The sequence below is a fragment of the Peromyscus eremicus genome, chromosome 4 (genome assembly GCF_949786415.1).
Source record: "Peromyscus eremicus chromosome 4, PerEre_H2_v1, whole genome shotgun sequence".
Classification (NCBI taxonomy): Eukaryota; Metazoa; Chordata; class Mammalia; order Rodentia; family Cricetidae; genus Peromyscus; species Peromyscus eremicus.
This window is the reverse complement of record NC_081419.1, coordinates 55,128,393-55,155,205: the sequence shown is the minus strand read 5'-3', so window position 1 is coordinate 55,155,205 and position 26,813 is coordinate 55,128,393. Positions and strand designations below refer to the sequence as shown.

The 26,813-nt window shown below is 42.2% G+C and overlaps 1 protein-coding gene across 1 annotated transcript in view; it reads left to right on the top strand.

The window, feature by feature from the left end:
• Positions 1-26,813, top strand: part of Ttn (titin) — a 272,282-nt gene that overhangs the window by 43,852 nt on the left and 201,617 nt on the right. Inside the window, 4 exon segments of the mRNA XM_059260758.1 lie at positions 2,888-3,076; positions 8,474-8,530; positions 22,906-23,184; positions 25,551-26,114. Of these exon segments, the coding sequence (XP_059116741.1) occupies positions 2,888-3,076; positions 8,474-8,530; positions 22,906-23,184; positions 25,551-26,114 (1,089 nt within the window).

Below are 26,813 nucleotides of genomic sequence, written 5' to 3'. Positions count from 1 at the left end.
ACATTGTCTACTGAAGGTCTCTGGTGCCCCCTACTGGTAGAAAGGAAATTTGGAAAAGTGTACATTTAAACGTTTGCTAGCTCCTTACTAGTTTATTCTACAGGAAATTAAGCTTGAACCATTTAGAGGCTTAGAGAATGACAGATAAATTAAATAATAAAGAATTATTAATCTAATGATGAAAGATGTCTACTATTTGCTTAAGCACCTCTTCAATTTATTTTAACAGCTCCACTACTGTGGAGACGCTAAGTGCTGGGTGTGGCCAGATAGGACTGTTGCCTTCTAAGAGGTGAAGAGACATGTGTGTGTAGAGCCCACAGTCATAAATGCTGTCACGTGAACTACATGAGGGACAGCTAGAGAAGGTGTGCGCACTGAACAGGGGTAGTAGGGTCAGAGCATGCCCAGCATAACAGGCCAAGAGGGAAGCTCTTAGAAGTCACAGAGGACTTCGAATGGGATGGCCTGGAATCCACTGAAGAGTTGAAGTTTAGCTGTCAGGAACAGGGAAGAGGCCAAAGGCCAGACACCAAAGCTCTCCGTTCTGTGCCTAGACTTTAGAGTTGATCTTGTTTGCAACCAAGGAGTCAATCAGGGACTTTTAACCTCTATGCAACATGATCCAGTGTGTCTTTAGAAATAATACTGTGTTGGGCAAAAAGAAGAGCAGGAGAGAAGCTTGGAAGGTGCTGATCAGGCAGGCCCTCACCGGGGAGACCCGGGGGGGAGAAGAAAGGGTAGCCGAGAAAGTACTCAGGAAGCAAGAGGGTGAGGTTGAGGAACCAGACATGTGGCTGGGAGGGAATGAGAGGTGGGGGAGCCTCACAGAAGCCACAAGCAGCCAATGAGCAGTTCAGGCAGGGGCAGGCTAGCCAGATGGACCAGATGCTCTGCCAAGAGAGGTTCTATTTTTTTCTCTCCATTTACTGCATTGGTTATTAGCACTTCCTGTCCTGTGTTTTCCATGGTACTTTATTCAGTTCACCACTGGCAAAATTGTCAGTAGAAATAAACACAGAACCTTGTAATGAGATGTGCCAAGGTCTTCATCCTGGAGATGAAACATGCGCGCGCGCGCGCGCGCACACACACACACACACACACACACACACACACACATGCTGTGGGATGTATGGCAAATGTGTTGCTAATTAATCAATAAAACACTGATTGGCCGTTGGCTAGGCAGGAAGTATAGGCGGGGCAAGGAGGAGAATAAAGCTGGGAAGTGGAAGGCTGAGTCAGAGAGACACTGCCAGCCGCCACGATGAGAAACAGCTTGTGAAGATGCTGGTAAGCCACGAGCCATGTGGCAAGGCATAGATTAATGGAAATGGATTAATTTAAGCTATAAGAACAGTTAGCAAGAAGCCTGCCACGGCCATACAGTATGAAAGCAATATAAGTCTCTGTGTTTACTTGGTCGGGTCTGAGAGGCTGTGGGACTGGCCGGTGATAGAGATTTATCCTGACTGTGGGCCAGGCAGGAAAACTCAAGCTACACACACACACACACACACACACACACACACACAGAGTTTAGTTCATGGAATAGCTATTCTATTCTTTGTGACATTTGCCTATCGTATGCCCTTAGCCTTTCACATGTTACTGAAGACACTGCTGATCTCCATTGGCCTCGGACATTTTGCTCTTATTTCAGTGGTTTGTGAGTCGTTTCATGTGTGATATGTCACTAGGCTGTCATGGCAGTTTTATGCCGTGTTTAGTCCATGAATCCTTAAGCATCCTTTTTTACAGATGAGAACCATGATTCAGAGAGATGAAATGTCAGGTCAGAGGCTCTCAGACTCTCCTACCAACATAGCATTTTCTAATGTACCTTATAACCTAGGGAACAGGAAGGTCTGTTTCTTTAGAAAAAAGATCTGTGGGAGTTCATACACAGCTGCTATCACTGGGAGGAGGGGATCATTCACAGATCAGGAGTGGCACCCAAATTCTGAATGGTGGAGCCACCAGAACAGAACTGAGAGAAGGAAACTGTCATGGCTGTGCTCCAAACTGAGATGGCTCTGTGCTGACCAGACACTTAACTAAACCCTGTATTCCCTTAAAGTAGAGCAATGTGGCAACATTTTATTTCATCCTTGATTTGTATTTTTCCCCTTTATTAAGATAGCTCAAATTATCTCATGGGGATAGTCAGATGAGTCTGAGATGTCTAAATTCCATGAGTTTTCCCTCTTTCTCCGTTTGAAACGTTATTTTCTATACAACTATTTTGCTAACGCCTTTCGACGCTGGCCCATTGGTAACAAATGTAGTGATGTAGGGGTGTCCGTTTTAGACTTGATGGGACGTTGATCTGCTCCAACCTCTTGTTTCCTTGTCCTTCTGCAAGCTGCAGTGGACATTTTCCTCACGCTCTCTCCTGTGCCTCAGATCCCTCATCCTGCTTCACAAATGAACTCTTTCTCAAGCCACTGAACACGGTATACAGCGTGCCTCAAAAGAATATAACCAATGGCTAGGAATGGTGGCCATGCCTGCAATTCCAGCTTTAGGACTTAGAGGCAGGAGTGTTAGAAGTCAGAGGTCAGCCTCTACACAGCAAGTTCAAGGCCAGTGTGGGCAACATGGGATTGTCTCAAGAAAATGGTTTTTAGGAATAAAACTAAACTTCTAGAGTTTGAAACATTGCAACTAGTTCAGCAACAGAACAAGCTGGATCTTTCTAGAATCACATTTCCTTCTTGAAGATGAGAGTCATGTAGTTATACAGATGCAGTGCATTCAGAAGAAAAGCGTAAGATCTTAAGCTAAAAAATGAAACATGATCTGAAGTCTAATCGAGATTATGCTCACAGATAAGTAAAAACATGTGCTCCTTTTAAGGATTTAAATGTGTTTTCTTTTGCAGATCTGAAGGTGTCTTGGTACTGCAAAGACAAGAAAATCAAGCCATCTCGGTTCTTCAGGATGACCCAGTTTGAAGACACCTACCAGCTGGAGATTGCTGAGGCTTATCCAGAGGACGAAGGAACATACGCTTTTGTTGCTAACAATGCTGTGGGACAAGTATCCAGCACAGCCACCCTGCGACTGGAAGGTAGGGTATGACACTTAAGAATTTCACAGTGCCGGTACCAGTTACTAGTCAGGGAAACCACTGGCCCTTCGGTTCTTCTCCTTTAGCTTGTGATTCCCATATCACACACAGTTTCTGCTCCTCATTGACCAGTTCTCTTTGGGCCCTTGTCTTTTTATTTTGCCCTGCTTTCCTCCGTAAAGTTTTGTGATGTATTACTGTTACCACTGGCTTTTCTGCTTCCTGATCAGCATGTATCAGAATGTAGAGAAAAATGTTGGGGAAAAAATGGGTAGGTATATTTGCTTTGTTACTGAGCTAGGGTAGAGACCAGATCATCTTCACGTGGTGTTGAAACAACTATGATTTCATAGGCATTACAGTACATAACTTCAGATCTGATCACAAGCTAGATATATTCACCAAGACTAAAAGGATCCCTAAGTGTTGAGAGAGCCACTGTTGAAGAGATTGAATGTTCATTAGTTATACTATAATCAAAAACACTTTCTTGGTCACTGAGGACTTGAATTCAAAACAAGACTAACAATGGTCTGGGAGTGTGGCTCAGTGGTATGGCACTTGCCTAGCATGCTCCAGGTTTTGAGTTTGTTCCCCAGCAACATAGACACACATACACACACACACACACACACACACACACACACACACAAATAAATAAATAAATAAATAAAACAATTATAAAAGAATTTCACACACAATCATGCTATGTTTTCTCAGTGAATGTAATCTATATGATGTATACAGAAATACATAAGGATTTGGGAGACTTCTAGTTTCTTCTTTAATTTTAAGGACTATGATTATACATTGTCTTAATAATGGATTTAAAGTGGTTTACAAAATAGAAAAGTTTGACTTACAAACAGGGTGGGAAAAGTCAATACTAAACTAGCTGCATTTTCCACTATTGCCTTCATGAGCAATGGGGTTCACTTTAGTCTCTAACCCGTTGGTGTCTCAGCTTGTCTATCTGGAAAATGGACATGAGTTTGTGTGACTTTGATTGCACAGTGACAAAGCATTAGGACCGGATTGGATTCTAGTTCGTCACTGAAATCTGTGGTAAACTTAAAGTAGACAATTCCAAATGGATTTTGATTTAAGCAGGGAAAAGCATTAAACACTGGCATGCTTCTTTTCAGGGTTTAGCAAATCTGAAGAAGTTACATCAAACTTCCCATGGCATGCCTCTCCACCAGTTTCATTTAAGAAGGAGGCCCTTGGCCAAAAGCCCATCTTCACCCAGCCTCTGCCAAGCCTCAGGGTGCACAGCGGGGAGACAGTCAGATTTCACGCGAGGGTTTCTGGTGTTCCCAAACCAGCAATCCAGTGGTTTCATAACCACCAGCCAATTCTGCCATCCAAAGATGTAGTTTTCCATTTTGAGGAGTCCACAGGCATGGCTTTCATGCTTATAGTTGATGCTTACCCAGAGCATGCTGGGAAATACTCTTGCCGAGCAGCCAATAGCGCTGGGGAAGCCACTAGTGCAGCTACACTCACAGTGACTGCAGAAGGTAAAGCCCCTCTTGCTCCGAGGACTGTGACTTGCTGTCTACCATCCGCTGCTGCTAATGCCAGTCCCTGCTGCTTGTTTTACCGCATATTTCCATCAGTCTCGGTTTACTAACCAACTAACACGCAATGCATCTCGCTAAGCCTCCGACTACGGGTTAACCCACACACTGGAATCTCATTGAAGCGTGTGTTCCATGCAATAGGAAACCACTATTTTGTTGGGCACCAATTTTGCTTGGCTGCTTTCTTTTGGAGGAGAGGAATTGATTTTCCCAGATGATATTGCATCATTTCATCATCAAAATGATCTTTCTGCTTAATAATATATTAAAGCATATGACAGAGAACAAACGATGTGTCAACTATAGTTAGATAAAGGAAAAATGGGTGGGGATGGGGAGGGAACTGGATTGTGTCATTCTGTACGGCTGAAAAGATAACAGAAGGAAGGAGCCAGATGCTGTCTGTTGTCTGTATAAACCTTCAGTACCCACCATTGCTGGACCATCGGCAGTAAATGTTCTGTGTGGGCCTACATTCTAGAGCACACTGCATTTGGCATGCCGTTCCCATGGCAATGACCCCTTTCTCCTTTGTCTTCCATGCCATTCTGTGTTACTGACCTAGACAAGTGAGACATTTCAAACTTGGCATTCTTTTCTTTTTCTTGTTGCTGAATTGTACAGTGCAAGCTCTAGATAGGCAAAGTTCTGGGGAAGATGTAAGAGAGTCCACAGAGTCCCAAACAGCAGACAAGTACTCTTTCACAAAGGAGGAGAGCAAAATATTCCAAAAGGACACTAAGTCATGTCAAGGATCATTGTGTAAACATGCAGTGCATGTTTAGTGTAGAGCCCTCAAAGCTCTCCCATCACAGCTGCATCTGTTCCAGAGACAGGTTGTGTCATGCTGTACCCCTGTCACAGGGGCAGAAAGTCCTGAGTCATCAGAAACATCTGCTGAAGAGTTGGGGGTGGGGGGATGCGGCAAAGACTCTCCTGTCCCTTCAGGACTTCACTGTGAAGTGTGACAACACTGCTCAGTTCCTCTGTGTTCCAGAAGTGAATCTTCTGTTGATAAAATCTAGACTCACAAAGGTGTGATGATAGAGGCATCCGAGGGAAGCACCCACAGAATGGAAACATCAGTGCCTTGCCATAGAAGGAGTTTAACTAGTAGACCGAGGACTAGGGAGCTGTGTTGTGCACAATGGTTATGGAGAGACAGCCTCAGCAGTGCTAGCCATAGAAGGTGGCTACCTGCCATTCAGCTATGTAAGTCTTGCTTCATTTCATCTCCAACACCTTTTGAAGCTTTCTATGCAACCCAACCAGGTCAGTGAATATGTTCCTTAAACCACCTCTTTTGCATCTTACCCATAAGCACTTGATGCAAGTACACTATGTCACTGGCCAAACTTGGAGGAGAATTTAACTCTCTAGTCCAGATTCAGTTTGAAATCTAGGGTCAGGGAATCCAGTGCTCTTTTTCTGTGCTACTTCTTCTAATACTTAACAAAGACAACCCTTAAAAGTACACCAGAGAAGGCTAAAATATTGCAGCTGCAAAGCACTCCTTAGGTAATTATCATTGTATCTAACACTGAGCTGAATTTCAATTTAATTGATTCCATAGTAAGTCCAGCAAATCATCATCAATGACAAGCCAGTTTACCATGCAGCAGCCATCATTATTTCTTCTCAGGCCTGGGGGTTCTAGGTTTATAGATGAAGCCATGAAAATAGAAAATTGGATATTGAAAATAATAAGGTTCTATTTGGACTACAATTAATGGTCTGTAGATATTTTTTCTACAAATGGTACTGCTTTTATAGCCTTACACTCTCTTGAAATTATAGTGATTTTCTCGTGGCAATGTCCCTGTTTTAGTTATTATTGTGTTTGAATCTCTATTGTGTCTGAAAGAGCAAAGGAAAATTTGTCTGGGAGAAGCATGGTTTTCCCCTTATTTGTAACCTTGCCTCTTAGGCACAAACAGAGTGAGAATATCATATTTGAAGTGCATGAAGCTTATGCTATGTACCTATAGGCAAAGAACCTACTGGGTCACATGGAAAGGGGTTTGTGGACAGAGGTCAGGCATCCTCGGGGGTTGTGGGAAGGAATAGCCACAAGTTCCTCCCTGATCCTCATCAAATGGTTGGTGGCTATAGAGATAATGAAGGGGCAGTGAGGTTTTGTCTTGGGTACAGCTATCTCTGCACTGAACTGTGGCCATCTTTCTTGCCAGTCAGAGAATCAGTCTCATTGATTCATTTAATACATCTGCAGTCCCATGCATCAAAAGAAGATTCCTCTCTGAATCTGAGATTTTGTTCCATGGCAATCCCTGGATCCGTCTCCATAACAAACATTAGAAACATCTAAGCCCTAGCTCCTGGTTTCGCTGCAGTGTTTTGGCTAGCACAGTGATTGTACAGAATGACTGTCTAGAGGTGCTGTCTGTGCGTTGTGTAGGTCACAGCGGTGACAGTTCACACATTGTGCAGTTGGCAGTCGGCTGTGTTATAGAAGTGGGAGAAGCATGGATCTTTGAGATCTCTTCTAGAAAGTGCAGTGCCGAAGGTCATCTTCATAGAGTGGGTTGACCTGGATACTTCTGCCCCAGGAAATCCTGGGTGCTCAGGTCCAGTTGGTTATGTTACTTAAATGTTATTGAAGCAAGGGAACATTTTGAAACCCAGACAGCATTTCTTGTGCTTATAAATGTATTAAAGGTAAGGTGCTTTTAGGTATTTGAAGAATGAAGGATTGAGCAGAAGCATCTAATTGTTTAACTAAAGCCAGTATCTCTATGTGCCTCTTTTATTTTGATCTAATACATTTATATTAGCTACATGGCTGCACACCGAGATCAAACAGGAATGTAACTGACTTGTTAGTCCATTTGAATATGGTCTTAAGGGCATAATAAAATAGATACATCAGGTGTTACTGTTGAGCCTAACGTGTGGCTTTCCTTCTCCTCACAATGACAGTCCACCTTCTTGACATTCAGCATGAGTTGTGCTCTTCCAAACACAGCTAATGTATGCCTTTCCCTAACTTTATTCTCTTTATTCCTAACTAGCAAAAGAATCACGAGGCAGAATAGTCACAAAAGTTACTCTTTGCTCAGACACTGAAAGTATAATACTCAGAGACTCCCAAACTAAACCAAGCAATAAAGTTTTTTTTTTTTTTAATCACTGAGGAAAACATTGGGTTTGTCATTTATATCATGCCAAAGATCACAAGGAAATGAAGGGGGGAAAAAAGAGCCCTTAGAGCCACTGTCACAGTGCTACATGAATTGAAGAACATGTGTCCCAGGCTGCTAGCCTCATCCTGGAAGCTGTCCCAGAGACCATAGTGCCCCAAAGCCGTACCTGCTCCTTGTGTAATAAAAGCCATTTCGAGTTCAGGAGTCTTTGCTCACTGGCTGATATGTAATCTGACTTTGTATGGTTTCAAGTGTAAGAGGTCAAGGAACTGTTCAGTACTTTAAAAAAAATGCTTCATTCTGAAAAAAAAAACTAAACTAAACTAAAAGTAGCAAGCAAGCAGTGCATGTTCCTAATCAATGTGGTTTCCTCTCTTAGCAAGTGTGTAGTCAGTAGAACATTACACATGGAATTTTCCCTTAGCTTCTGAGCTGCTTTTCTGAGTGCATGTAAAGGCATGGGGGATTGGGACCCTCCTCTGTCAACTTTGTGACACATCAGCTCAGTGAGTCCTTTGGCATGGATACTTTGGTGGGGTGCGTTTTCTCTTTCTTATAACAGAAAGGCAGTGTTTACCACATAACTCATGAATCGAGTCAGAAACTGTATACAGTTACTCACCAAAATTTCTTTTTTTTTTTTTCCATTTTAGCCCCTGAATCCATTTTACATGAGAGGATTGATCAGCAGATTGAAATGGAGATGAAAGGTATTGTTACAATGGATGTGAGATTAAAGTAGAAATTCTGGAGGATTAGTCGAATCCTTGACTACTTTATTTCTCTTAGTATTATTGAGGATATGGCATAGATGTACAAATATATCTCTTCGAGTATATATTACTATGTCGCATGCCTGGTTTAGTATGCTGATGGTTATGTGCATTTCACAGGAATTTGTTGAATGGTAATTTTAAATCTTGTATTGAAACTTTATCAGCCACACCCAGTTTTGTGTTTGCAGCCATCTTGACAAGTGTGTACTATGAACAGTTGGTCATTTTAATGCATGAAATCATGAAGTAGAAGTTTGTTTTTAAAGTCATGGTGAACTGAACTGAACAATGGGCGTTAACCTGTCATTTTCAGAATGCAATGTCATGAATGAATTATAGTAGAAATGCTACTGTGTTTAGGATGTGTGAAAACCTTACATTCCCATTCTGGGTCTACACCTCATGCACACAGGTCACTTTAACATTGATATGTCTCTTACACTGGCTTGCAGATAGATAGCTGTCTCATGTGACCCTTGCCTGCTTTACTTTGCATAATGTTGTGACTCTATAGCTGTATTAGTTCGAATAAACGCCTTCTCATTTTATTTCATCTAATTATTTATGATTATAGTTCTTCGTATTGTTCAAATAGTTAATTCTCAAAAATCTAACAATTTAATCCGCAATCAAAAGGATCAGAAAGGGCGTTTATTCTACTCTCTGCAAGTCAGGTAAGATTTTCCTCTTAGCCATCAAAACTGCAAAGTTGTCCTGCTCTCAAAACAAATACACACAGGAATATGGTATTTTTCAAATGCACTTTTGCTTGTTCAAGAAGAAATTTCAGCAGTCTGAAGAAAGCAGACCAGACAACGAACGATTTTCGTGTCAGAATCTTTTAAACAGAGCATGGTGTTGCGTTTATTCGAACAAATATGGTGAGTGAATTTCTTATGGATTTGTGAGACTCTGTAGCATGCACTTTATTTCATTTCCTATTTTGCAATTTCATTTATTTTCAACTTTTTTGAGTGCTATGGAAAATAGTAAAATGCTTTGTAATTTAATTCTTTTTGCAGAAGAAATTTCTGAGGGGGAAGCGGAACATGCAGGAGACATGCGCAGTGCCTTCTCTGACCCTGAAGACATAGACCACCGCTCCCTGATGGCGAGGAGATATGCAAGTAGAATGTCATCCACAAGCTCCTGGCCTGAATGTTTCAAGCCTACTTTTACTCAAAAACTCACATTTCAGTATGTTTTAGAAGGTGAACCTGTTGTTTTTACGTGCAGATTGATTGCCTGTCCAACTCCAGAAATGACTTGGTTTCATAATAATAGGCCCATCCCAACAGGTCTTCGTCGGGTTATAAGAACTGAGAATGATTTACACCAACATTCTTCTAGCTTAGAAGTGAAGAGGGTCCAAGGCCGAGATTCTGGAAGTTACAGGTGCTTGGCAGTTAACAGTGAGGGGTCTGCCGAGTCCAGTGCATCACTGCATGTTATCCAGAAAGGGCAGGATGAGAGATACTTAGAATTTCTGAAAAGGGCAGAGCAGACCTTTGAAGACGTGGGGGTTCTAGGTGAAAGGAAACAGGAGAGGATAAAGGTTGACCTGAGGTTTACTGGCTCCCCTTTTAACAAGAAACAAGATATGGAACAAAAGGGCATGATGAGAACAATACACTTCAGCACAGGGAGCCCCGTCAGGAGAGCAGACCACGTGTATGATGACAATGAGTGGTCAGAAAGTAAATCTGATGTCAGAGGTTGCCTTAATGTAGGTGAACATTTCCTAGATGAGGAGACCAAAATGAAGTTACAGCGACTACGGGAGGCTAGAAAAACCTTCTTAGAGAGAAAGAAATTTTCTCTGTTAGATGCATCATCTGAAATAAACTCAAAGACTGTGAGAAGTGAGGATGCTGTTAGAAATGCTCCATTCTCTAGAGAGGAAGTGAAGAGTAGATTTGTGTGTGAATTTGCTGAAGACAGGGATAGGGTTGATAACTCAGCAGAGAGAATCATCCAAAATCCATACTCCCTTCCTAGTCAAATACATCAAAATAGAGAACCTCCTTCAAGCATCCAAGCAACTGGTGATGAAGAAGTTCTCCAGACTGAAAATAGCCTGAGCCAAGAGATATTTCTAGAAGAAAGCCTACCGAGAGACTATTTTTACGAGCATGCCCTAGTAAGTGAAAACATGCAAGCAAAGGGTCAATGTGAAGAAGCCATGAACAGCACTGTGATCAGAGAATCAACGATCACCTCTAGTCAGGAAACATATGAATATAAGAGTGAGGGGATATGCGAGGTCCCTGAAAAGACGTCTCGAGTTCTCACACCATATTCCAGGGCATCTTTGGATACACTTGTAAATATTAAAGAAACTGAAGATGTAGATAGTGAGGGAGGAACACAGAGGGCCTGGAGAGAAGAACAATGCTCTGCTTCCATGAATGTGGAAGAACACAAAACTGAGCAGCAGGAGGAGAAAACAAGACCTTTTGAAACTTACTTTCAGAAGCATCCACAACGCTGCCCACCTTCATTCCTTCAGGATATTGAGTCTCAAGAAGTTTATGAGGGTGATAGCTGTAAATTTGTATGTCATTTTCAAGGGTACCCTCAGCCCATAGTGACATGGTATAACAATGAGATGCCAATCCCACGGAGTCAAGGCTTTACCACTCATACACTCGAGAACTACTCCACATTAACTTTTCCGTCTGTTCAGCCTTGGCATGGAGGCTCGGTTACTTGTGTGCTCTTTAACCAGTATGGAACAGTAAAAGCAGCCGCTGTGCTTAGAGTGAGGGCAAAGCCATGGCACGATTCCCAGCCTCGCAAGGTTCCAGTGTGGCCTGACTACACAGAGGAGGACGAAGAGCTGGCCTTGGTGTTCGATCAGGCTAGAAGTCCTCATCCATCCTTCAGTCAAGAGGGCCAAGGACATCTTTATATGTTAAAAACTCAACCCCCAGAGCTCCCCTCTGCAGACACAGAGTTGCTGTCCTTCCCTGTAGAAATTCAGATAACTGCAGCCACCCCAACCCCAGAACAGGACAAAGAGCACAGGGAACTGTCAGAGTTGGAGCCAGAAGCAATGCCTCGAGATCAAACCACCCAGTCACCAAAACACAAATTTATATTCTCCTCTGATATTACTAATGAGCCACCCAGAATGCTACAGGAAATGCCGAGGAATGCCAGTTGTAGGGAAGGGGATTCTATAATGCTTGAATGCTTAATAGCAGGGGAGCCTCAGCCTGAGGTCACATGGTTTCATAATGGTGCTCTCATAAAGCAGAATCAAAAGGTTGAGGTTGAAAACGTGAATGATAGCCATAGGTTATATATCAATGAGGTCAGTTTACAAGACTCTGGAAGATACGAATGTGTGGCTGAAAATGATTCCGGCATAGCAGAGAGTGCTCTGGATTTAACTGTAGAACCCATCGCTTACAGGGAACATAGTCAGTTGGAAAATCTAAGTGGAACTTTTGCACAATATTCTAAAAGTCAACAAGCACAATTTCAGGAGGAATCTGTAAGGGCACATTTTTATGATAATCCAGTTGGTCCCTTTGCTGCCCAATCAAATATAAAAGAATATACTGTAAGGGAGTATTTTCAAAGTCTTGAGACGGTTGGGCAGGTGGACAAGAAAAATGAAGTATACTGTACAACATCTAGTGAAAAACTATCCAAATCTATGCAAGGCACTTCTAGACCCACAGACATCGATAGGCCGCACAGGGCTGAATTCCTACAATACCAAGATGAAGAACATGTAAGTGGAAATTCTCAGCCACTCAGAGCAGGGGACGCCATTTATCCATTGGTTGATGATTTCAGCAAAGATAGCTTTAGAAAAGAAGTTGGAGATGACTTTGGAAATCGAGAACCAGAATGGAGAAATACACAAGGGCATTCTCAAAGTGATTATGTGTTGAATATCCACTCCAAGAGAACCTCTGAGGCAGTTCAGGACATGAAAGCCTCTCCTGTCACTACCTATGAAGAAGCCCTTGGAGGAGAAAGGTACTACCCAGGGAAAAAGGTGAAGCACAAGATTATTGCATTTGAAAAGCTGCACCGTGCAGAGAAGGGAGTTCTAGAAAAAAGACGGACCAAGAAATCATTTGTTAGTGCCCCACAGAAGAAGCTGGATGATCTAGAGTTTTCTTTGAAGCAAAGAGAATCAGGCTCGAGCAATATGAGAGTAAATACGCATCAGACAGAGGAAATGTCTTCACACATAGAAGCAGATTCATCTAACATTGTTATGGATCTGAAGCAGCTTGCCTCTCAAGCTCCTGAGGGATTGGAAGTAGAAGAGAGGGAACAGGAAGAAACTCACCCTCTAGCCCAAGCCGTAGTTCCAAAAACGGGTGGGCTTGAAACACCTGTTACATTTGACCTAAAGCAGTTTCACTCACAGATAGAAAGTGCAGGCATAAGATCCCAAGACTTGGCCAATGGTCAACAAGATAAAAGCTCTTTAGAAATTCAACAACATACTTCAGAAATGGTTAGTCCTGAAGACGTTGTCTTTGATCTAAAGCAAATGTATTCTCACATAGAAGATCCAGGCGAGGTATTCCAGGGCCAAGGAACTGAGAACCAAGAGGAAACACGCCACAAAGAAGAAATTCCTATTTGCCAAAGTTTTCAGTATGTTCAGGAACAAACCACAGCAATTTTAAAAGCCGATCATTCACTTAAGTCTTTTTCTGAAGCAGTGCATGGTGCATGGTGGGCTTTAGTTCAGACATCACCTGCTGATACAGGAGAAGCTAATGGTTCAGAGAAAAATGGACATAGTTTCATCTCAGAGTTGAAAAGGGCAGCCAGTGAGGAAGAACTTTTGGAGGTTCCTGAAATGGAAGAAGGCTCCACCATGGAACCAGCATTGGGTGTGACTCACGGATACAATGGAACTCTGGAAGACCCCAGAGGGGACATTCAGGGAGCAGACAAGCTTCACAGACAGCTCTCTCTGTGTCAGAGCTTGCCATTCTTGATGACTGGAGATAAGCAGGAGCAGATAAGAGAAACAATTGAGGCCTCAGGAGAAGAAACCTATCATGAAGTTCACATTCAGAATGAAAGCTCGTTCTCTGCTGTGGAAGGAGAAAGGATAGAAACTTGTTTTCCTGAAGATCTTCCTAGGTTGGAGGAGGCCCAAACAACTGAAGAGAGGGGTTCTGAGAACTCCCTAACGCAGTACTTACTTGCTGTGGGAAAGTATGAGGTGCCTGAAGTTAGAGAGAGCAAACGCAAGGGAGAGCTTGTCCAGAGTGAGTCAGTCACCTCAATGGAGGTTGAAGAAGTAACTTTCAACACTGTGTATGAGTATTACAACCAGAAGCAGGAATCCCTGGGGCGGCCCTATTCTCCTGAGTCTGATATTTCAATTGATCTGGGAAGTACAAGCAGTGAAGAAATGTCCGAGTTAGATCAGTTCTATAGCCCGCCATCGTCTGTGGAGCATTTAGAATCTCCGAAGTCTCCTGATTTATATTTTAAGCCCTCGGGTCTAACTGAACAATCCCTAGCAAGTACAAGTGGCGAGCCTCTTGAGAGATACTCAACACCTTTAGAGGAAAATGGGGAGAGATACTCCACACCTTCTGAAGGCGAAATACCAGAGAGATACTCCACTCCTCCGGGGGAGGCTCTAGAGAGATACTCCACACCCCCAGGGGAGGCTCTAGAGAGGTACTCCACTCCCCCAGGGGAGGCTCTAGAGAGATACTCCACACCCCCAGGGGAGGCTCTGGAGAGATTTTCCACTCCTCCTGGGGAGGCTCTAGAGAGATTTTCCACACCCCCAGGGGAGGCTCTGGAGAGATTTTCCACACCCCCAGGGGAGCGACTAGAGAGAGATTTTATTCCTACTAGAGGACCAAACCATACTAGAAGTGTAAACACGAACCTGTCAAAAATAGAGCGGGAAGACAGCACTCCAAATGAACATTTCCATACACCTACAGAAGAGAGGAGTTCATCGTATGAAATATGGCGTTCGGATTCATTCGGCACACCTAATGAAGCCATCGAACCCAAAGACAATGAAATGCCTCCATCTTTTATCGAACCTCTAAGCAAAAGGAAGATATATGAAAACACAACACTGGGCTTCATCATTGAAGTTGAAGGTCTTCCGGTCCCTGGTGTGAAATGGTATCGAAATAAATCTTTGCTGGAGCCAGATGACAGAATCAAAATAGAAAGGGTGGGCAATGTGTGTTCTTTGGAGATTTCTAACATACAAAAAGGAGATGGGGGAGAGTACATGTGCCATGCAGTGAACATCATAGGGGAGGCTAAAAGCTTTGCACATGTAGACGTAATACCCCAAGAGGAGAGGGCTGTGGCCCTCCCTCCACCAGTAACCCACCAACACATCATGGAGTTTGACTTGGAAAATGCCAACTCCTCAAGAACACCTTCTCCTCAAGAGATTGTCCTGGAAGTAGAATTAAGTGAAAAAGATGTGAAGGAATTTGAAAAGCAAGTGAAAATAGTCACAGTCCCTGAATTTACTCCTGATCATAAAAGCATGATTGTGAATTTAGATATTCTTCCACTGCATCTGGTAGATCCCGGTATGCAGTCTGGAGGGAAAGAAGGCACAGATTTTAACATTGATTTAGAAGCATTTGAAATGCCTCCTCGCTTTATAACACCCATTTGCGATTTTAAAATTCCAGAAAACTCTGATGCTGTGTTCAAATGTTCTGTCATAGGCATCCCTACTCCAGAAGTCAAATGGTATAAGGAGTACATGTGCATTGAGCCGGATGGCGTGAAGTATGTAATCAGTGAGGAGAAAGGGAGTCATAGCCTTAAAATCCGAGACGTCAGCCCTTCTGATAGTGCAACATACAGGTGCAGAGCTCTGAATAGTGCAGGAGAAGCCATCTGCCGAGGCTTCCTTACCATGGGAGAATCCCAAGTCTCTGCTCTGATCACAAGGACAAGCAAAGTGACCGTAAGCAGTCAGAAGGAGGAATTAGTCTTAAGAAGCAAATATGCTGACAGCTTTTTTGAATTCCAAGTGGTAGAAGGCCCTCCCAGGTTTATCAAAGGTATTTCTGATTGCCACGCCCCCTTAGGGACAGCAGCGTATTTCCAGTGTTTAGTTCGTGGTTCTCCAAGACCCACGGTTTCTTGGTACAAAGATGGAAAATTGGTCCAAGGATCAAGGTTCAGTGCTGAGGAAAGCGGCATAGGGTTCCACAATCTGTTCATAACAGGCTTAATCAAAAGTGATGGGGGAGAGTACAGCTGTGTAGCTATGAACAATTTGGGAGAGGCTAGGAGCTCTGCCATACTCACCCTCTCTTAAAGTGGGATTTCTCAGGGCCTCAGTCTTTACCAGTATCTGTGGATGAGCAACCTTCCAAATGTATCCACTATATTTGGATCATGACATTGAAGACCCCTGGAGAACGGTGTCACTGTGTAGAAACCTCGTCTTTGTAATGCATGTAAATATTCTGTGATCTAAACACTGAAACCATCACTTGTATCAGTTACACTGTGTGTTATCCATCGAGCACGATTAAACACCTCCTTGGCTACCCAATTGTTTGTGTGGGTTTCTACTTTTCCATGACCCCTCCTCCACAGAGTGTTTCAGCATTCTCTTTTAGCAGGTAAACTGCAGGTGCAAAGTGGGATGAAAAGGACCATATCGGATCAGCAGTAGATAAGCTGGTAAGAGAAAACACCCTCTGCCCCTAAGTCAGTTTTGAACGCTAAGCCTCTTCGCATTCAGACAAACGTATGCTGTTTTACTCAGATGCAGGATGGCGAAGCAGGCAACAGAACCAGCTTTGCCCAAATGGTAGCCAGCTTCATAATCTGCTTATGTTGCAATCTTGAGAATGAATTTTGCTTCTAAGAGATATTTTCATTTTTACTACTTAACTTGAATATTGCATTATCACTGGATTTGGAGGGGTCAAAGTCTCTGCAGGCTTTTCTAAACACTTGCAGGGCAAACAGAGATAATGATCTTTCCACATGTGGAAATATTTTATTTTCTCATTTTGGGCATCAAGTGAAAGTGCAGCATTAATTTATCATCAACCTGGCTGTATCACCATATTCATCTACATATAAATTTTTCTAACTGTATATCAATATCAGGACCTCTGAAATTAGAAAAAAGGTGGGACACTTTTATAATTGAGACAACATGATAATTTTTGTTGTTTAGGGATATATATATATATATATATATATATATATATATATATAAACATAAACAATAGAGTAAGTTTTCTTATTATTTTTATAGAATTTTAATCTTTAAAACTAACTAGACCTTAATAAACATTCAAATCCCAGTAGGATATTTATGTTTATAAAGTGAATTTTAATTTTGTTTTTCAGTTTTAATAGTTGATAAATACTTTAGTATTGTGACTATGAACCAATGTGGACCTTGATCTTTGCATATAAGTTATAATAAGTATGAAAAAGTCAGTTTTCTTACATTAAAATGTGGAATTGGATCAAAAGGCCTCAGGGGTTATAGTCAACAGCAAGTTTCTTTGTCACCTAGGGGAAACGACTCTAAATATAACTTAATGAGTTTCAGTTTGTTACAGACGAGGAAAACAATGGAAGAGAGAATGAGATTGTCAGTCTAATGGTCCATTCTTAAGTTATGTTCATGACCTATGTTATACTTGAGGCCTGCACATGCAATATTTAAGGACCATGATTGTATTTATTAGCCATCTTAATATTGATTATTAAACATATAGCGGTTATTTCAGATTGAATTTCCATAAGAACTCATATAACTACCATATTTTTTATGTTTCTTTTATCTGTTGATGTTATTCTCACAATGGAATTCCTTTACATCATCCAAACCAAAAGATCAAAAGCATATGTAGAAAACAGGCAGACTAGCTGATTGTCCCATCCAAATTTTTTTAAATGTATTTGTTTTGAGTGACCATCATCCAGTGATAAACAATTGTGGAACAATGATTTTCGCTGCAACCAGAGTACATAATACCTTTTGATAACAATTTAATTTATACCACACCACTATCAAGCTGATTCTGGTAAAGCTAATTCTGTAGCAAGGGGACTTAAGTGTTTTTCTACATTTAGTCATATACTGTATGTTTAATTAATTAGAAATCTATGTCATAGTCAACATGACAAGCACACTTACCCACATATTACAAACCCAATCACATTCCAAACCCAGAAAAGCAAATGAAAACAGGGAAGGAGGAAGATAGTTTCATATTTGTTGATTTTTAAGTATATACCTTCGTCCACATAAGGAAGGCTTTATATGATTTTTCTTACTATGATTCCCTTAGTCTCCAGAGGCATTGAACTTGAAGATTGTTGAATAACAATAGCTGAAAGAAGAAAATAAGTTTTCCCCGCACTTATGGTAGTTAAGTAGAACTTTCTTTTTTCTGACTCAGTGACACACAGCTTTAAAGCCTGGGATAGTAATTTCCCTGATGCTGGATAAAGAATTCCATGTGCTACACAGAGTTGAATTTAGACGTTGTCATGAGAGGCTGTCAGCTGCGGTAATTTTAACTACAGCTTTCATGTTTGGGCACATTTGAGGCTCATTTACTGTAGTTGTGTGTGTGTATGTGTGTGTGTGTTTGGAAATAGGGGAAACTTGAAAATATTTTAACGTTTTATCAATTCGGGGTACTTTAACTATATCCACATCCATTCCTTTTGCAGGCATTTTGGGGATTTAAGATAAGGGAAAACGAATGTACACAGCACAGAAGCAAAGCTAAGTGGCCACCTTTAGTGATGATGTAAGTGTATGAGGCCTATTGGTGGCTTACCAGGGACTCTCACAAATAGCTTAGGAAGTATTCCACGTGCTACAGACAAGTTTTACTAATGTTTTATAGCCTGCAGATTGGAGGCCTGTCTTTTAATACTAAAATGCTAGACCAGTAAGGAATTAAGACACAAAACCATTCAGTGTAATGTAAGGAAAATGAATTAACAAAATGATAAAACTGCTTTTCATTTAGGCAATAAAACTACGAGTAACAGGACACTCCTACTTCCCCAGCAGATTGAGTTAAGAATCCACTTTCTGTTGATAAACTGCACGCCTCTCACTTGGTTGTTTGTGGTACTACTGAAAGAGTGTGTGTGACTTGGTATCCCTGTTCAATAATGCTGTACAACTGACTTACACAATAAATTATCACCAACGTTTTGATATTGGAGTCATTTCCTCTTATTTCTGCTTCCCCTGCTTTCTTAACTAATATCTTATTATAAAACATTTCTTAGAGTACTTTGGCTAGTTACTTGAATGAGGGGAAACTCAATTTTCTAGTAATAGACAACAGTGATTCCTTCAGGAGTTGGAATCGAACCTTGGTACAGGAAAGGCCTTAAGCTGGCCTTGAACTGGAAATCCTCCTGCCTCAGCCTTCCACATGCTGGGATTCCTGATGTGTATCACTGTGCCTGGCTAGCCCCCACTTTTGTAATTGTTGTTGTTGATATACAATTAGAAGTATTAGCTAAAATATACTTTTTCTTTGAAAAATAATCATTAGACTCAAGAAAATCCTGCATAACAATTCTATGCGTTTTTAGAAGCTGATGCAAATAATCCTGCATTTATGATTTATAAATATTTATCTAGCACTTCTTCAAACTTCATCTGTAAACCCTACAAGATAAACTGGACAGAAAGTTGCTTTTGTATCATAGGTATAGCTGCTTGATTTTCCGTAATAGGCTAAGAAAATTTAGGAATGTGTTTTTTGATAAATTAATCTCTCCACAGTCCAATTCCAATGCAGAAGGCCGGTAATTGGTATCCAATTCTTTGACTGACACTGTCTGTTAAACAAATCTGTATCATAACATCATAATAACTTTTCTCCACACAGAGATTGCTAGTATTCTGTCTGCCGGGGAAGGATTTCAAACCTATAGTTCTGATCTTCACGTCCGTAACATGAATGAAACACTTGAACTTTTATCTGAGCCTCCTGCCTGTGCCACTCAGTTTGATTCCAGACAGGAAGGCACCGCCCCCTTTTTCATCAGAGAAGTATCCGATGCTGAAATAAGCATTGAAGATGTAGCTAAATTGTCAGTTACTGTTACTGGCTGCCCCAAGCCTAAAATTCAGTGGTTCTTTAATGGGGTTCTATTAACCCCTTCTGCTGACTACAAATTTGTCTTTGATGGGGATAACCACAGCCTGATCATTCTGTTCACCAGATTTGAGGATGAGGGGGAGTATACATGTATGGCCAGCAATGAATATGGAAAAGTGGTGTGTAGTGCCTACCTAAAAATAACCCCCAAAGGAGAGCGGTGCAAGGACTCTGCTGTGAAGAAAGCTCAGGGAGAGTCTGAAGAGCCTTGTCCTCCTTACTTTTTCAAGAAGTTAAAACCAGTCCATTGTGCTCCAGGGACCCCTGCTGTCTTTGAATACCTGGTGCACGGAGAGCCTCCCCCTACTGTTTTGTGGTTCAGAGAAAACATGCCGCTTTATACCAATGTTTTCTACACCATCATTCACAATCCTGATGGCTCTGGGACCTTCATTGTTAACGACCCCCAGAGGGGAGACAGTGGCCCATACATCTGTAAAGCTAAGAACGTGTGGGGGGAGTCCACCTGTGTGGCAGAGCTTCTTGTGCTCCTGGAAGACACAGATGTGACGGATGCCTCCTGCAAAACCGAGTCCACATCAGGAGTTCCTGGTGATTTTCCGGAAACATCTGCAAGGGGCCCTTCAGTTCAGGCCTTTGACTCACAGCAAGAAATTACAGCTCTTGTAAAGGATGCCATTTCGAAAACTGCTTTAATTGCAGAGGAAAAGCTGCAGCTTTCTTATGAGTATGATGTTGACAACAGTGAACTGAGTACTGGGGTGACTATAGGGGTTCAGAAGCTGCAACCCATTGTCATGTCCACTCTTGAGAGCGCTGGGGAACTTCCTTCCGTTGACGGTACCCTTCACACACAGCCAGGCAAAGAGCCACCTCCTACTTCACAGCTGCAGACTGTCCAGCCTCAGAGAACCCTTCCCAGAGAAGACACTCAGCAGTTTGAAGAGCCTGAGAACATCCTCCCAAGCGCCTCATCTGCAGCACAAGTGGGTTCAGTCTCTGTCAGGCCCCTGAAGACCTTAGCAACTGAACCCAGAGGGAGTTATCCTCAGTCTTCACCAGCAGCTGCCGCTCATTCACTTCCGTCCTCTGTGGCTGACGAAGAAACACTTCAGCTAGAAGAAAAGATAGTCTCTGAAGTGGACAAAGAGCCAAGAGCTCTCCTCCTGTGTCACAGCTTAGCCGAGGGACATGTGGAAAGTCTAGAGGGTCCTGATGTTGTGATCTCTAATGTGCACTCGGAGCCTCAAGTCCCCTTGGAACACACATGCACAGAAGAAGGCAAAATCCTGATGGCCAATGCAGACCTACTAGAAAGCACAGGGCGAGATGTTGCAGAGAGGACCGAGGAAGGCAAGTCCCTAAGCTTCCCACTAGCACTTGAGGAAAAGCAGGTCCTCCTCAAGGAAGAGCACTCAGAGGACATGACCGTGCCCACCAGCCAAACCTCGATCTCTAAGAAAGAGCCCGAGGCAATAAAGGGGGTGAAGGAGGTACAGGGAAGTGACCTGCTTGCTAAGGAAACTTTGTTTCCTGCTCTGCCCCAAGAGCAGCAATTGCATCTGAAAACTCAGGTCCGCAGGGCCCTGCAAGCCGCAGTGGCCAGTGAGCAAGACAGTCTTTTCTCTGAGTGGCTAAGAAACATTGACAAGGTGGAGGTCAAGGCCATAGGCCTCTCTCAAGAGCCCAAATGCATCCTGTGCACCTACCTTATTACTTCAGTTAAGTCAGTAACTGAAGAGGTAACCATCACCATTGAAGACATAGATCCTCAAATAGCTAACCTGAAAACTGAGCTTAAGGATGCCTTGTGCTCCCTTGTATGTGAAGAAAGGAACATCTTAACAGCTGAGGATCCGAGCATTCAGAAAGAAGACAAACTAGGTGTGCAGGGTGGAATAGACCACTCTTCAGATGTCCAGAAAGTTGAGACCATCATAGAACCAGAAACTGAATCTAGATATCTTGTCTCCAAAGAAGAGGTCAGTTGTTTGAATGTAGAAAGTCACTTCAAAGATGGAGATGCTAATGAGGCTCCCCAGGCTGAGACTCTGAAGCCCCCAGAAGAGAGTGTCACCCAGAAGGCCAGCACAGTGAAGTCACAAGAAACTGACGCTACCTTAGCTGAGGATTGCCCTACTGTACTGAAACACGTAGTGGATACCGTTTCTGAGGAAGGCCATACTGTCCACCTTACGTCATTCATATCAAATGCTAAAGAGGTGAACTGGTATTTCAAGGGTAAACTGGTGCCTTCAGATACAAAGTTCAAGTGTTTACAAGATCAGAATGCCTACACTCTGGTAATCGACCCAGTGGAGGCAGAGGACGAAGGAGAGTATGTCTGTGAGGCCTCAAATGACAATGGAAAGGTGACAGTATCAGCGAAGCTCACTGTCGGAGAAAGAGGTTGGACTTTAGGCATGAAATGGATGAGGCTTTAATACCCACTGGGTGGTTATGATTTAGGTTTCACCACTGAATCTTCACTGATCTGCCACTTTTCCAGAATTTTATTTAAAACAGGAATGACAGAAGTAAAGACGGAATCATGGTTATCGACTTGCATTTCTCTCTTACTGCCTTGTTAGGCAGTCCATTTTCATAGCCACACGGCTACTTATTTTTTAAATAAAACATATTCTCATATGTTTTATAATGATAAATATGTTTTCATATGAAAATGCTGGGATAATATGTAATAAGAAGTTCTCAGTACATAGTCACTCGGGCCAGGCTCTTCTCTAAATTCAAAACGACCATGATTAGTCATCTACTTGTGTTTATTTCTGTTTATTGGCTATTGGCTCACTTTACCTCTTTAGTTGATATATCACGTTTTCACCTTATTTTCAGCTGCTAGCCAGCACGGAGTATTTCAATGATACATCCTGTTGTTATGCATGCACATTCATAGCATCACATGTTAATAACCACCACCTCACCCCACCCTCAATTCACTGCAGAGTAACGGTTAAAAATGTCACAAGCTGCTTTTCTGTCCTTTTGGGATTTTGCTTTCACAACCATTCTCATTTTCCAGTCACATGTCCCGGACTGCCGCAACCTGCCTCACCAATTTCAACTGTTTTATTTCAGCAACAGCAATAAAAGTTAATCTGAAAAAAAAAAAAAAAGAATGTGGGATACCTGACAAGGAGGCATGCTAATGGGTTCCGCTTTCCTTTCCAGCTGCCCCTGTGATCAAAAGGAGGATTGAGCCCCTGGAAGTAGCCCTGGGACACCTAGCCAAGTTCACCTGTGAGATCCAAGGTGCCCCCAACGTCCGGTTCCAGTGGTTCAAAGCCGGCCGAGAAATCTATGAGAGTGACAAGTGTTCCATTCGATCTTCAAATTACGTCTCCAGCCTGGAAATCCTGAGAACCCAGGTTGTGGACTGTGGCGAGTATACCTGCAAAGCTTCCAATGAGTATGGCAGTGTCAGCTGCACGGCCACACTGACTGTCACAGGTAAATGCCACACACTGACATGGAGGCTGTCCCTCGGTTCATATTACTGTGTGTGTTGCTTTTTGTACAGGTGCGGAGGGTGTCACCAGCTGGAGATCCGCCATGGCATCACGCTGATTAAGAACCACAGAGGGGATGGGGGACAAGTCATTCTTTATAGTCACATTTCTATCAGCTGCCAAAGCAAATGTTCCTTTATCTGTGGGGGGGAAGGGGAGGGGGAAGAAGCATATTAAGTCATCAAATGAGCCTGGCTTCACTCTTAATAAGAAATATTTGAGGACTTTCTGGTGCTACTAAAAAACAAATAAATAAATAGCTGGGTGGTGGTAGTACACGCCTTTAATCTTAGCACTTGGGAAGCAAAGGCAGGTGAATCTCTGAGTTCAAGGCCAGCCTGGTTTACAGAGTAAGTTCCAAGACAGCCAGGACTAAACAGAAAATTCCTGTCTCAACAAAAGAAACAAACAAACAAAAAAAACCAAAAATCAAAAACAAACAAACAAAAAAACCCAAAACAAAAAAATTAATATGAACCCAAATAACCAATCAGAAACAGAGTTACAAATAAAGCCACAATTTCAAATAAATCAGAATATGCAGCTAAAATTACACAAAGTCCTACAATAAGACAGGGGAGCTGGGCAGAGGTGGCCCATGCCTTTAATCCCAGCACTCAGAAGGCAGAGGCAGGCAGGTCTCTATGAGTTCAAGGCCAGCCTGGTCTACAGAACAAGATCCAGGACTGGCTCCAAAGCTACACAGAGAAACCCTACCTCGAAAAAACAAAACAAACAAACAAACAAAAAAAACCAAAATACTCTGTTTTTAATTTCCTAATTGACACATAGGGTAAATTTCAATTTGTTAATATTCATCAAATGCTTGAATTTCCTCCTTAGCAAAAAAAAAAAAAAAAAAAAAAATCAGTCTGTCTGTCCTTCCCTTCCCTTCCTTCCCCTTCCCTTCCTTCCCCTTCCCTCCCCTTTCCCCTCTCCCCTTTTGTCCCTTCCTCCCTCCCTCCCTCCCTCCCTCTCTACCTATCTCCCCCTCCTCCTCTTTTCTTGCTGGTGGCCTCAGACTCTGATGGAAGAGCAGATGCTTGGGTAGAGGGAGGTTGCTCTTGGGCGGTGAGTCTTACTCAGTGAGAATGTCAGGGGGGAGGGAACCCACTTAACCACCTCAGGAAAAAGGGTTCTTCAAAGCATCTTTTACTCTGTCACTTTATCACACAACCAAAAATCTTTGAGATTAAGACACTTGCCCATAGTGACCCAGCCAGGGGTTTTCACTCTGGAGCCAAAGTCTTCCCCTACAGCAAGACTGTGCCGTTCTTCTTCTTCTTTTTGAGATTATAATTACATCATTTACCCCATTCTTCACTCCATCCCCTCCTATATACTTCTCCTTGCCTTTTTTCATTATTCATGGCCTCTCTTTTCATTAATTATTGATATATATATGTATATACATATATATATATATTCCTAAATAAATATATATACATATATATGTATATATATTCCTAAATAAAACCTGCTCGGTCTGTATAATATTACTTGTATATTTTCAGGATTGACTATTTGGTATTAGATAACCATTTGATGTGCTTCTGCCTGAAGAAGACTATTTTTCCCACTTTCAGTATCCCTTAGATGCCTGTAGGGGTTGAGGCCTCATAGGCTTTCCTCTATGGTGGCATTATTCTTAATGACAGTTAAGGATTTTCTTGACCCAAATTAGCCCAGCTCAGTAATGGGCCTGAAGCAAAGTTTCAGTTGTAGGAGCAAAGGACAAGAAGAGATTCTGGGTCTTCTATCCGCAGGAGCAGATCCTAAAGCTTTGCTTCAGAATGGAGAATCGAAATGGGAAGCTTTTGCTGTGAAATATTTTTATAAGTGCAAAATCCCTCCTGGGTGCATTTGAAGTTATGTGATTTAAGAATTTCCTGGCATTTATCAGACAGTTAGAAAGACCTTTGGAAGGTTCTGTAATATCTTACCCCATCTTCAGCCAACTCATGTGCCTTTTCTTACCTCCTTTTTGATCTTCTAATTTACCAAATTAAAATACCAGCTGGATTGCTTATCAAATCCTCCTAACCCTTAACCCTCTGAACAGACAAAGCTTTAGTAATAATATCCCTTCATGAGGGAACATTTGTTCTTTCCTTGGCTAGAGACAATTTGTCAAGAGCACTCAACCCTTTCCTTTCCTAGTCTTTGGTCTTATTACTGCATTGTTATTTAAGCTAAGGTCTTGTGTTCACCTGAAGGCCTAAGTCATCTTTTCTCTGTCTTAGACTATGTAATTGCAGCGGAACTTCGGTGGAGACCACATGTAACACGAAAACCTTTCTTTTGCAGAGGCGTTTCCACCAAGCTTTCTCTCCAGACCCAAGTCCCTTACCACTTTCGTGGGTAAGGCAGCCAAGTTCCTCTGCACAGTGTCAGGGACCCCTGTGATCGAGACCATCTGGCAGAAAGATGGCAGTGCCCTGTCACCGTCACCTAACTGCAGGATTGCAGAGGCAGATAACAAACACAGTTTAGAGCTCTCCAATCTTACCATTCAGGACAGGGGGGTTTACTCTTGTAAGGCTTCCAACAAATTTGGAGCCGATATCTGCCAAGCAGAGCTGACCATCATCGACAAACCCCACTTCATTAAAGAGTTAGAGGCTGTGCAGTCGGCCATCAATAAGAAGATCCACCTGGAGTGCCAAGTCGATGAAGACAGGAAAGTCACAGTCACGTGGAGCAAAGATGGTCAAAAACTGCCTGCTGGCAAAGATTACAAGATCTATTTTGAAGATAAAATAGCATCGCTTGAGATCCCCCTGGCCAAACTCAAAGATTCTGGAACCTACATGTGTACAGCTTCCAACGAGGCTGGGAGCAGCTCCTCATCTGCCACAGTCACGGTCAGAGGTAAGAGTGCCGGGCAGCCATCTGCCACCTCCTTGTCTGCAAGGAAGCCTTAGGAGAAAGACTGTTAGCTGTACCTTTCACACCCTTTGTTACTTGTTTAATTCCTAAGGCAAACCTCTGGGTCTGGGGAAGTCCCGACATTATCCTGCTGGCTTTTTTAGTTTGGTTTATTATTTTTGTTTAATCTTCTTTATTTACTTACTTTGGCTCTTTTAAAAAGGCAATTAACAAATCTTGCTTATAATTTCTTCTAAGAATTCATGTGTAGGCAACTCTTAACCATCTTCTTTTTAAATATTCATTTTGTGAAGTTATAATAATTACTTCATTTCTCCATCTCCTTTCCTCTCTCCAAACCCTCCCATATTCCCTTCCTTGTTTTCTTTCAAATTCACGACCATTTTTTTCATTAATTGTTGTCTCTCACACATATATGCCTAAATACATAATTACAACCTGCTCTGTCTGTATAATGCTACTTGTACATATGTTTTTAGTACTAAAATCATTTGATATTGGATAACCAGGTGATGTGCTCTTCCCTGAGGAAGACTCTTCCTCCTGCCCTCAGCGTTTCTTGGTTGCCATAGTTCTTTGTATAGGTTGAGGCCTGGTGGGATACCCTACCCCCATCCACATTAGCATGTCTATTATCGATGTCTTCGTTCAGAAAGTCACTCTTCATATGGATATAGTCTG